Raw genomic sequence first — 12312 nt, 5'->3', positions numbered from 1 at the left:
GCGGACATATGGGATGCATTGGACATGCATCTGTTAATTTTCCATTCCTTTTGTCCTGGCAGAAGCGATAAGGAGGGGAAGAAAAAAGAAAGAGAGAAGAAGATTGAAATCTAGAGAATACAAAGAAGAATCCCAGAGAGCGAGGGAGCCTGGGGTCTTATGCAACTTTTCCCTGGCTCCGTTGCTCAAGCGTTTTCGTCAAACTTTCCAAGGCCTCATTTTTCACGCCAAACAGTTCTCTGCATAATAACTGCAGCATCTGGGGGCCACAATAAAAAGTGTCCAGATAGTGTTTCAACGTTTTCCACATACTCATCAGATGTTTCAGTATTTTGCCTCTTTCGACAAGCAAAAGCCTTTCAGTTGTTTTCGTGATCGCGGTCGTGACTCACAATGGTTGTTTAGGTACGTTTACATAAGAAGGAGGAATGTTTGTGGGGAATAAGGTAGGGTTGTGAGGTGGTCAGTGGTAGTCTACAGAGGCTATAAAGCCTTCATAGCGGACTCTTGTCATGTCCACTAACAGTGACAGATTTCCAGCATCCCAGAGTGCAACACTGCACCTGTCCATGCCACAGCAACACCCCAGGATCTGACTCATTCCTGTCCAAGACATCCTCGACTTACGGTAAGTGATGATGATGATTTAGTCTGCACGGAAAAACCTCCCCTCCAATTCTCACTACCCCCCTTTTCTCTCTCTCTCTCCCTCTCTCTCTCTCTCTCTCTCTCTCTCTCTCTCTCTCTCTCTCTCTCTCTCTCTTTCTGTCTATGTCTCTCCATCTGCCTCCCCTTCCCTCTTTCTCTCTCTCTTTCTCTCTCCTCCCCTTCTCTCCTTCGCTCCCTCTCCTTTCCTCCAGAGACTGCCTACTGTTTGAACACCACACTACCTACTGGCCCTCCATCTCCTCCACACATAAGGAGCGACGACCACAGGTAAGCCTGCGCATGTTGGAGAGGATTTGGGATTTCCTGTTTGATTATTCATCTTTTTTTTTTGCTTTTTGGTTGGCCATTCTGGGTCGTAGTGTGGGAGGAGGATGGATCATTGGCCTCTGCCTCCATAGAGGGTCTCAGGGCAGGGATGGGCACGCAGGGGTGTCCGTGTTCGCTGGTTCTGCAGGAGTACAGGCAGCAGGAACCCTGAGCAGCAACTGAGACAAATTGCAAAGGCATGCTTGAGGAGTGTGCCGATTTGGAAAATAACCCTAGATAATCGCACTTGCATGCATGATATGTTTTTGTAGTTTGATTCTGGATGTCTTTGTCTTCTGTGTTTGTTTTGTTTTTGCGTGGGGATATTTTGCATGAGTGACTCTGTCTGGGCTCTGTGAAGCTTTGCAAGTTGGCTCTAAGATCGAGCCTCATTTCTGCATGACTCCACAATGTAGCCGATATTTGCATGATAAAGTGTAGCTTTAAATGAAAGTCCTTGCAAGTGAGTAATATAAGCCTTTGAGTTTGCCAGATGCTTTGCTGACAAAGGGCTACAGTTGATTTCCTCAGCCCATGCTTTGACAGAACAAAAATGCTTGACACATCTGTTATGCATTACCAGGGTAATTGCTAACTCATGCTCTACATTTTTATCAGGTTCATGAAGTGAGGAAAGGGGTGCGCATTAGGGTTCACCGTGTATTTGAGTGGACTTGCATGCCATGCCACACAAATTCCTTATATAATACTAAATATTTGGTTCCCTTGTATACGTAGCAGTTTTTTCCAGTTGAATTTGGGGGAGTGGTCGATGGAGTGGCTGGTTCGACTGTGTGTGCATGTGTGTGTGTGTGTGTGTGTGTGTGTGTGTGTGTGTGTGTGTGTGTGTGTGTGTGTGTGTGTGTGTGTTTGTGTATGTGTGTGGGTGTGTGTTTGTGTGGGGTGGAGTACAGTATTTCAGCTGTGGTTAACAATGATGTGTCTACCTATGTTGTTTTTGGTTGCTCGTCTAACAATTTTTCCAAGCAATTTAACTTTTTTGAAACTCGAAAAACAAATGAACATCCAACATTTGATCACATTTAAACAACATTTATTTTCTCGAGGACACCTTCTATGCTGACTAGCTGTTTTTCTGCTCTGTCTCCCACTCCCACCCCTCTCTTGCTCGCCGATTCCACCATCCCCCTAGAGGCCATGTCTTCTCTCCGCGTGCCCTTGCTACTGGCCGTGCTGCTCAGCGTGGCCCTGTGCCAGTACGAGGACTACGACTACCGGCCGGCCAACCTGCTGGGGCCATCGGGGCCCAACTGCTACGGGGAGTGCGACTGCCCCATCAGCTTCCCCACCGCCATGTACTGCGACAACCGCAAGCTAAAGATCTTCCCCCCGGTTCCCACGGGCATCAAGTACCTGTACCTGCAGAACAACCAGATCGACGAGATCAAGGCAGGCGTGTTCGACAACGTGACCGCCGACCTCCGCTGGCTGATCCTGGACAACAACCTGCTCACCAACAGCAAGGTGGCCAAGGGCACCATCGACAAGCTGACTGCCCTGGAGAAGCTGTACCTCAACAGCAACCAGCTGACGGAGCCCATCATCCCCTCCTCCAAGGCGCTTGAGGAGCTTAAGATCATGCACAACAAGCTCACCAAGTTCCCCGCCGGCCAACTCACCAACAAGGAGAACCTGACCTCAGTGAACCTGCAGCACAACGAGCTGACCTCCGAGTCCGTCTCAGGCGCCTTCAAGGGCTCCAAGAAGCTGCTGTCACTGGACCTCAGCCACAACAAGCTGAAGAAGCTGCCCACGGGCGTCCCCAGCTCGCTGGAGATCCTGTACGCCGACTACAATGACATCGACAGCGTGGCCACCGGCTACCTCAACAAGCTGCCGTCGCTGAAGTACCTGAGGATCTCCCACAACAAGCTGGTGGACTCGGGGATCCCCGCCGGCGTGTTCAACGTGTCCACGCTGGTGGAGCTGGACCTGTCCTTCAACAAGCTGCAGTCCATCCCCGAGATCAATGAGCAGCTGGAGCAGCTGTACCTCCAGGCCAATGAGATCAGCAGTAAGCACGGCCCCACCTCATCTTCATCCAGTTTTTGGTGGTTTTGCTGTTGTGTCGTGACATGGTGTTAGAGTACCGTCGTCTCTTGAATTGCATGTTGGGACGACATTTTGCAGAGTGGGACCCTTTTTTGGGTCAGTATCTAAATTATGCATATGTCTTTGTTTCCTTTCTGTAGAGTTCGAACTCATGAGCTTCTGCAAGTTCAGCGGGCCCGTCAACTACTCCCACTTGAAGCACCTGCGTCTGGACGGCAACAACCTCACACAGGCCAGCATGCCGCTGGAGGCAGTCAACTGCCTGCGTGTGGCCTCAGAAATCATGTTTGACGAAAACGTCTAAAGACCTCGAGATCGGTCCATGCCCGCAGTTAAAATGAATCGTCAAAAGAGCTCAGAGAACAGGGCCCCTGGATATGAGGAGGGGGAATTCGAGAACATTTGCTTCCAATGGTTTCATTAATAGAGGTGTTAAAGGAACTGAACTTTCCAACTGATAATAATGAGGTCAACCCTTATATTCAGCATCTTAAGGAATCTCTAGGCCTTAAAGTGATAACCATGAAAAGATATACACACAATTCAAGTTTAAACACATTTTTTTAAACAATTAGATGAATTGGTTACTTCAAGACATTCCACCAAAAAGAAAACACACTTCATACATTCCAAATGTGCACATTTTGTCTAAAGTATGCCTAGATGTATACAGATAGAATGGATTATGCAGTGGCTGAAATAAGCAGTCTGTATTTATCATTTTATCATACAATGTGTTGTCTGTCTTGTATGTTCCCAAGTTTAGCATAATGCTTTTAATGTAGCAACCCTAGATATCTTGTTGTGTAAAATACCTGCAGGCAAGGAGTGATGTAGTCTGTGATGTACTTCAGATAAGGCTTATAATGCCAAATAGGAGAAATGATAATGATGGCATTTTATCAAATAATTTTTTGTCTATTATTTTTGCTGCCTAAAAACTCAGTGTCTGCAACTGATGGTGTTAGGGTTTTATGAACCAGATAATTGAATCTTTCTTAGCTTTGAATTTAGTGATATTTGCAAGTTCAATAGTTAAGTATGTTCGTTTCAAATCACAAGCTAACCTTTATTGTTTTATTGGTGACACCCTCTTGCAATTCATAACAGTGAGGAATATAAATGGAAAGTAGTTGTGAATATGCTATCTACAATAACATTAAATAATCAATGAATTGATTATTTAAAATGGTATTATCCACAACAAAAAAACACTGATATTTTAAATAAAAAATGTAATGACTTGAATATAAGCTCCAAGGGTGTTTAGGATCATTTGGAGCAAATATTTACACATAATCACATAATATCTGAACCACATTATGCCTATTGCTCATTTGTATAAGTTTGCATTATTTGCATGCATTCCACCTTTATGATAATAAACTCCCGCTTTTGCAGTTACGATGCTTTCATTGTTACCTTGTTTGTGTGACATGTTTGATACCTGCTGGTTCACAGCAATGTATCTATGATTCGATGACATTGCCATATATTAAAACTGACATGACATAGCAATATTATTAGCATTTCACATCATTTCACTGTTTGGTATTTTTCTTTTCTTTTTTTACAGTTCATAAATTTTTGTTTGGTTTGACTCAGTAACTGCTGGTGAATTGACTGTGAGTATAAAAGATGCAGTGAAATAAACTAAATTTCCAACATACATTGAATGGGATCAGATTTTTAAGCATACTGACAAAAAACATGTTGCTGTTTTTAACTGTTTTGTGGGGAATAAAACCGTCATTTATCAATCATACATTTACAGCATAGATAAATAAATAAATGTACATTTTATTGAGACAAATATGCATAGGCTCTAACTGTCAAAACTAAAATACCTCTGACTTTAACAAGAAACACAATTGTTAACTAACTAAGTCTAACAGAACAGAAGGATTGACAAATCACATGGCAGCTAACCCACTGAACTATATTCTATAACATGAATGCACTCAACTGTTCACAGCAGTACTTTCCATGTTTAGCTTCCAGGCCTATATGCTGATCCACAAACAGCCAACAAGCTGCAGCTGATGTCACCACCACATTCCAAAAATCATCGATCTTGATCTTTAACACATAACCACAGTTTGCTAATCTACAGACTTGACTTATGAGCACATTGAATTGTCACTAAATTGTTAACCAAACCAGTCAGCTAGCCAATCAAGAAGTATTGATGTACTGTAAAATTGTCTCGGTACTAAGGTATCCTTTTGGCATGACGACAACGAATCAGCTTCATTGTTAGCGTTATACCTCCTAGTAACAAACTCAATTATTCTGAAGAGAAAATTACTTATTGGAAGAGAAAATTACTATTTTTCAACATCCACATATTCCCTTGTCAGTTTGAGTGAAATGTGCATAGTTGCCCATATTGTAAAAAAAATATATATTAGTATATATAGAAGTGTCATATTTGAGAACAAACAGAGCTTAGTTCTCGTTAGTCCTGTGTCAGACCCCCAGCTTTCCTCTCCTTTCTGTGTGTGGACATACTGTAAGAAAGAACCACTTTATCACATCTAAAATGTGCATTTGGGTGTAGCCAAGGATAAGTTTTCCTTAAGGATACCAAGGGTTGTAGGGTTTGGCAGAATATTGCAACTTTTTTTTTCAAATCATTTCACTGCAAATCAAGTGCTTCAACTACAGACCGACAATGATGCCAATACAGGCTATTAGTATGCACGTTTTACAACCAATGGTCTTAAAGCTAACACATCACGCATCAATTCTGTTTTGTTTTCAAACAGTGATATCTGTGCAGTGGCAGAGAAGTTGCAAGAGTATTTCTACCTTGCCTCAAACGTCTCCTAAAGCAGACAGCTTTCAGAGGCACTGGGGGCAGATGATTAGCTAACTAGCATTAATATCGCCCTTGCTCAGAGTTTGCCAGACCTTCCATAATAACACACAGCTGTGTAGAGGTCAAGTAGACCTGTGGTCCATTTGTGAATGTGGCTATTCATTTAATAGCCTTGTGTCAAAACAAAGTATATTTGGTCCCTATCGACTACGTTACATGGAAAGTTGTTCTTGGAGCATATACGTTTCCACCGAAAAAACAGTTTCAAAGAAAGATTTGAAATATCAATTTCCCCTTTACCGTTGCTACACGACCGATGTACACGTTTTTATACTAATCCCAAATCTGACCCATTTCCTTCCTGAGGGATTCTTCCATTATTTTAAACCAAAGAGCCGCTCACACTGCTCCAGTGTGACAATATGCTCCTTCATAACGCCTCAGGGTTCCCTAAGCTCGACCGAGGAGCAGAAACGAGACTCAAAGGTAACAGGAGTTAGTGGCTGAGACCGAGCAGTTTAGAGGCAATATGTGTCATTTTGGATGACAAGGGGAAATGGTAATACGAGAAATTGCTATTATGGATGTAGTGAAACAGGCCATTGTACTACAAAGGGGGAGAATGTAGGACAAATGTGATTTCAATATCTGGATTTGATTGGATAGGGAAAAATAGCCATGAAACATGGTGACCAGCTGGGAGTTGTGTGTCAAATAAAGCAGGGTGAGCAGGCTTTATGTTAGGGGTAGTGGAAACATCTACTTTACTGGTGGAAATGTGTAGCATGCACACACACTTACACGAGTGCACACACACACGTATCTACATGCACACACACACACTCACACATGCATGAGCACAGACAGACACACACGCACAGAGTCACAGGCACACAGATACAGGCATTGGCGACCAACACACACACACCTGACAGTCAGATAAAGGCAGAAGTGTGTTTCAAACACACATGTGTGTAGGTGTGTTTCAAACACGTGTGTTTGTTTGAAATGAGCTATAAAAATAGGCCATGACCTGAACCCCCTGGTAATAACCAGAGGGAGAGGGGTGTAGGGGTCTGACCTTTCCCAGCGATGGGGTCGAGTCCCATAACTTCCATACACCTGTGGATTGAATTATCCCCACCAGCCCAATCACAACCATGACTTCACTCCTTACACAAGGAGAGGAAAAACAGAAGATCAAGCAGTAAGTCAAGGAGGGGTTGGGGTGGGGTTAGGGTGGTGGTGCAGGGCTGGCAGGACTAGCCAAAAAGGACATCCCAGCACACACACACTTTTCTTCATCTTTTCTTCCACGACAAGTGCTGTCTCCCTACCTCCTCAACCCTTGGTTTGCAAGGGTCAGACCTTTGCAGAGCTTGGCAGAGTCGTACTGACGAGAAATAGTGTCATCTAAGAAACAAGAACCAAACAAAGACAGAACTGGTTGCCAAAGGAGCACCTGGTTCCATGCGATTCGCACTCATCAGCAGCAGGATCAGGTAATTGATACACAATCCTATTTTCTGGGGGTTTTTTTTCAAATCCTGCGCTTGGACAGAATTCGCAAATCAACTTTTTTAATAGTATTAACATCTGGTCGGATGGAATGTGGTCTTAACCTTTGATTTAGGACTGGAATATCAGCTTCTGTTTTAAAGTGTTGAAGATGCTCAGAGCTCATTTTGCGTTATTATTTTGTGTATTTTGTAAATCAAAAGTTGTTCATATTATTTGATTTATTTCATGATTTATTTATTCTTAGTCTTATTCTCAAAGTTATCCATGTGGATTGCATGGGTTTTAGTGACGCAAACGATTCTGGCCTCACCATATCATGCTGCAAAACCCAAACCATGTGCGTTGAATCACCGGCTTAATCGACGTTCCTTTCAAAGGTGATGCCTTCAGGTGCCCGTCTACATCTGCTACGTCGTTCTTACGCAACACTCAAGAGCCATGTTTGGTTATGTATTCAATGTACTGTACTATAGCTGTTGGTCCTTCTAGCTACAGAAGCACAGAGGTGTGTTCCTAGCTCAACGCTTCAGAGTTTGGCATTCGCAGTCCACCACCATTCACCGCCATGCATCAAGCCCACGGTCTGCTGTGTATGCCGGGTTACCTGTCCTCACCCCAGCCATTTAACTGGGATTATCCCCTGAGCTCTGCCGTCTCCATTGGAAGAAAAGAACGGTCTGAAAACCTGCAGCCTCACGTACTGGCACGCTACAAAACCTGAGCAACACAGCATCCACTACAAAGGCTTGTTGATTTATAGCTTCATTGTATTCTCCTGTATACCACAAACACCGTCCTGTCTGACGACAGTGTTATGCACATCATTACGTGCTTGGCACTGTTTACACAAGTCCATACAAATTCAATGGAAAGGCGACGAGTCAGGGGTGTGGAGGCACCACCATATCATTTTAAGAGAGCAGTGTTTGTTTTTATGCTCCCTGCTCTGCATATATCTTCAGTATAGCATTATTGTTGTTATTGTTGTTACTAGTATTGCAAAACTGCATTCATCTCCAGCACATAACCTTGAAGCTTGAAACCTGGTAATGTATTGTACATATCCACTTCTATTAGCCAATGCAAAGGTTCTCCTCCCTGATGATATTGTAAATAGTAATTAAAATATCTGCTGCAAAAACAGCACTGTTGGATTGTTTAAGTCAAGCCAAAGTGAGTGAGTGAGTGCTGAAAGGATGGGCTTCTCTTTAAAAAGGAGGCATGACAGCAGCTGCATTGAAACACCTTCATTTCTAGTGTGTTAGGTCTTTGTTCTTGTCATCAGTGGGGTGGGGAGAGCACAAAGTGAATGGAGAAGGCAAAGGTACAAATACCGGTGAGCTAGGAGGTGAGCTGACATTGAATGATTTCTGAGAGAAGATGAGAGAGACCAGAAGCAATGCATCTGAGTAAAGGGTAAGTGGGACTACATTAAGGAGGGCACTACGTTCATATTCAATAGGACCAGACAGTCCTATGCTTTTGTTATCCGACTTCATTTAAGGGCGGGAAAAGATCTGTTTGTTTTTGAATGTGGAAATCAGAGTACCACATGCAGACAAATGCTATTGTCTCAGACCACATTTGCGACCAATAGAGACTGTCAATTGCATCTCTACGTTTTCCCTGTGTCAACCTGAGTGCATTAAAGTGATTCAAGGTAACAAGCTCACAACCTCGTACAGTTGAAGAATGAGAGGGGAACTCTAGGAACAGGTGTGTTCTGGGCGCTTTGGTCTTTGATGCAGTGCTCCTCCACGGAAAGGCTGGTTCTGTTAAAAATGGCTTCCAGACAAATATAAAGCAGGAGCCAGGATGTAAACTGGCTCCAGATGGCAGCTCAGAGAAGTTTGTGTGACCAGAGGGGAGGGGGAGAGCACAGTTGACTGGGTTGTTCTTCCATCGTTCCATCATGTCCAACGCTTGCGCCTGGCTGTTTAATACTTTGTCTAAACAACTTGTTTCCTGATTCACTTTTACTTCCTCATTGGTTGTTTATCTCCACTTCACGGCTTTCAGTGAAGAAATGCAGGATTCTATGTAGCGAAAATATTTGTGATTGAGTCATGCATTCTTTTTGAATGCCCAACAGCATAGTGTTTGTGTATGTATGTATGTATGTATGTGCGTGCAAAATCACATCTTAGTGTGGGTGTTTTTTGTTATCATAAAAATGTGTCTATTGGAATTTGTATTACCAGTTATACTATAGATAGAAAAAGTGAAATGCATGAATTAAACTTGATCAAACATTTCAAGAAAACCTAGACCTCAATGCCACAAAGGTCCTCTTCAGGTCGACCTTTTTCCATAGCTTTAAAATCTAACTCTGTCCACTTTGTGCGACCTCATCAAGGAATGGGCTATCCAGCCAAAACTTAATGCCATTAAAGTTGGCCCAGCTGTCTCCAGTCCTAAAGAGGCTAACCTATTGCTCACAGAGCAGAGCAAGCTGGGGAAACTCCAATGGCTCCATTGTGGATTCAAGTTTTGTTTTTTTTGTATCACAGATAGAAAGATTTGGTATTTGACCATTTTGGCCCATTTTGGCCCATTTTGGATCACATTTTAACATAGAATACTTAGCTTGAACCATAGGGTTTTTGAACTAGAATTCCCTGCTGTTTGCAATGGTACAATGGTACAAGCCAGCCAACCTTATCTTAGCTGTATGTTCTATTACATAGTGGTTGTCTGGATATTGAAGTCAAGCCCACCATCATACTCTTGACCTATAACATGCACAGTGTAGGCATGCAAATGGAAACTGGACAAGTCAGTGCCATGTAATCATAATCCGTCAAAGTTCTACAATGGCTTGGCGATCAAAATACTTGACCTGACCTCTTTCCCTCAGAGAGCTGACGGCCCTCACTAAAGTCTATCCTATCCACGTTTTCAAAGGTTCTGCAGCCATTCCTCCATCCAGCTAACATTGCATCTATGTCCATGTGATTCCCTCATAGGTCGAACAGAACAATGTCTCTCCTCTTGGGTGTTTTCTCTGCCTTCTGTCTCCTGGGAGCAGCTCTGGGTCAGGACCTGCCCTACGAGGACTACCTGGCCCAGATTAAGGCTTGCCCCCGCGAATGCCACTGCCCGCGCAACTTCCCCAGCAGTGTCTACTGCGACAACAGAGGACTCAAGCAGATCCCCAACATCCCCCCGCACACACTGTACCTCTACCTGCAGAACAACCTCATTGAGGAGCTCTCCAAGGAGGCCCTCAGCAACGCAACGCAACTGCGCTGGCTGAACATCAACCGCAACCGAATCACCGACGAGGGCATGGCGAAGGGAGCTCTGGAGGCCATGCCGCAGCTCCTGCAGCTTTACATGGGCGACAACCTCCTGACCTCCGTGCCGGTCGGCCTGCCACCGAGCCTGGAGCAGCTCCAGCTCTCCGGCAACCGCATCTCCAAGATCCCGGCGGGGGTCTTCTCGGGTCTGGACCGGCTCAGCCTGCTGGACCTCCAGGGGAACAAGCTGCTGGATGATGCCGTGACGGAGGTGAGCCTCAAGGGGCTCAGCGGCCTGGTGCAGATGAACCTGGCCAAGAACCAGCTGAGCAGCATGCCCACGGGGCTGCCCCCCAGCACCACGCAGCTGTACCTGGACGGAAACAACATCCAGGGGATCCCCTCGGAGTACTTCAAGGGCCTGCCCAAGGTGGCGTTCCTCAGGCTCAACCGCAACAAGCTGAGCGATGGCGGCGTTCCCAGGAATGTCTTCAACCTGTCCAGCCTCTTGGAGTTGCAGCTGTCCCACAACCAGCTGACCGAGGTGCCCTTCATCGCCATGGGCCTGGAGCACCTGCACCTGGACCACAATCAGATCAAGAGTACGTCTGGTATTCTAACAGTTTGGGTTTTTTCAGATTTGTTCCAGTTCACGTCCACTATTGATTTTGGACTCATCTGGGTATTCTTTATGAGTTTGACATGACCCTGTGACATGTGTTTTAAGAACTAAACTGATATTGGCTTTGATAGGTTCACTGATAGGTTCACTTTGCCGCTGATAGGTTCACTTTGTCTATTTTGTTTGATTGATTGATTGCCATTGTTGCTTAGCATAATTTTTTAGGTTGGTAAAATAACATTAGATTGTACTTTACAGAGACGCAATTTGGGTTTGGGAAATAAAATTGTCTCTTATTTCTTGACATTTCCAGGTGTGAATGGCTCAGACATCTGCCCAATGTCAGCCGAAGACTTAGAGGACTATGCTAACGCGAGCGCTCCAAAACTGCGCTACCTGCGTCTGGACGGCAACGCGATTCCACCTCCGATTCCCAGGGATGTCGTGACGTGTTTCCGTCTCCTCAGGTCTATTGTCATCTGAAAGAAAACTCGGCAAAAATAAACTTGTGAATCAGACATAACCAGAAGTAATAGAGCTGACTTTACAATTGATTGTTAATTCAAACTAGATCTTTGTGGGCAAAACATGTTGATGCCAACTGGTCCGAGGTATCCGTAGTCAGGGACAGAACTTCAGGCAAAGTTTTCTTTTGTATTTTTATCATCCTTTGGCAAACTTTACAATCAAGAAATAATATTGCCGGACTGACAACACCTTTCCGAAAAAAAAAAAGCAGTACCATGTTGCGTACCAATGTGCCTTGTATCCTTCTATTGTTGTTAGCGTAGATAGATTGTTATGCTGACGTTGTCCCAGAAATGTTAAAACTATGCCATTGACAAAATATATCTTGTATTTATACAAGATATGCATCTACATTTATGAGAGAAATGAGTCGTTAATAATTATCTAATCAATTGCAACCAATGTTCGTTTAACATGGTTGATTTAAATATTACTTACAACCTGTGAAATAATGTCAATATGTATTTATTTAAAGATTTTGTTCAACTGCTCTTGTGTAAATCTGCTTCTATCAAACATTGTCATTGAAATAT

The 12312-nt window shown here is 43.9% G+C and overlaps 2 protein-coding genes across 2 annotated transcripts; both read left to right on the top strand.

The window, feature by feature from the left end:
- Positions 1–473: 473 nt before the first annotated feature.
- On the top strand, positions 474–4717 carry lum (lumican). Its single transcript, XM_084483433.1, has 4 exons — positions 474–628; positions 861–936; positions 2129–3010; positions 3189–4717. The coding sequence occupies exons 3-4, from the start codon at positions 2134–2136 to the stop codon at positions 3350–3352; spliced, it is 1041 nt and encodes a 346-aa protein (XP_084339559.1). The 5' UTR covers positions 474–628; positions 861–936; positions 2129–2133; the 3' UTR covers positions 3353–4717.
- Positions 4718–8789: 4072 nt separating this feature from the next.
- Positions 8790–11734, top strand: kera (keratocan; the record flags this gene model as incomplete). The annotated part of the gene is made up of 3 exons (XM_084483292.1): positions 8790–8806; positions 10357–11231; positions 11565–11734. The coding sequence occupies 3 exons, from the start codon at positions 8790–8792 to the stop codon at positions 11732–11734; spliced, it is 1062 nt and encodes a 353-aa protein (XP_084339418.1).
- Positions 11735–12312: the final 578 nt, after the last annotated feature.

The sequence above is a fragment of the Micromesistius poutassou genome (genome assembly GCF_964030765.1).
Source record: "Micromesistius poutassou genome assembly, chromosome: 18".
Lineage (NCBI taxonomy): Eukaryota > Metazoa > Chordata > Actinopteri > Gadiformes > Gadidae > Micromesistius > Micromesistius poutassou.
The sequence above is the reverse complement of the archived record's forward strand: the minus strand, read 5'-3'. Positions and strand labels throughout refer to the sequence as shown.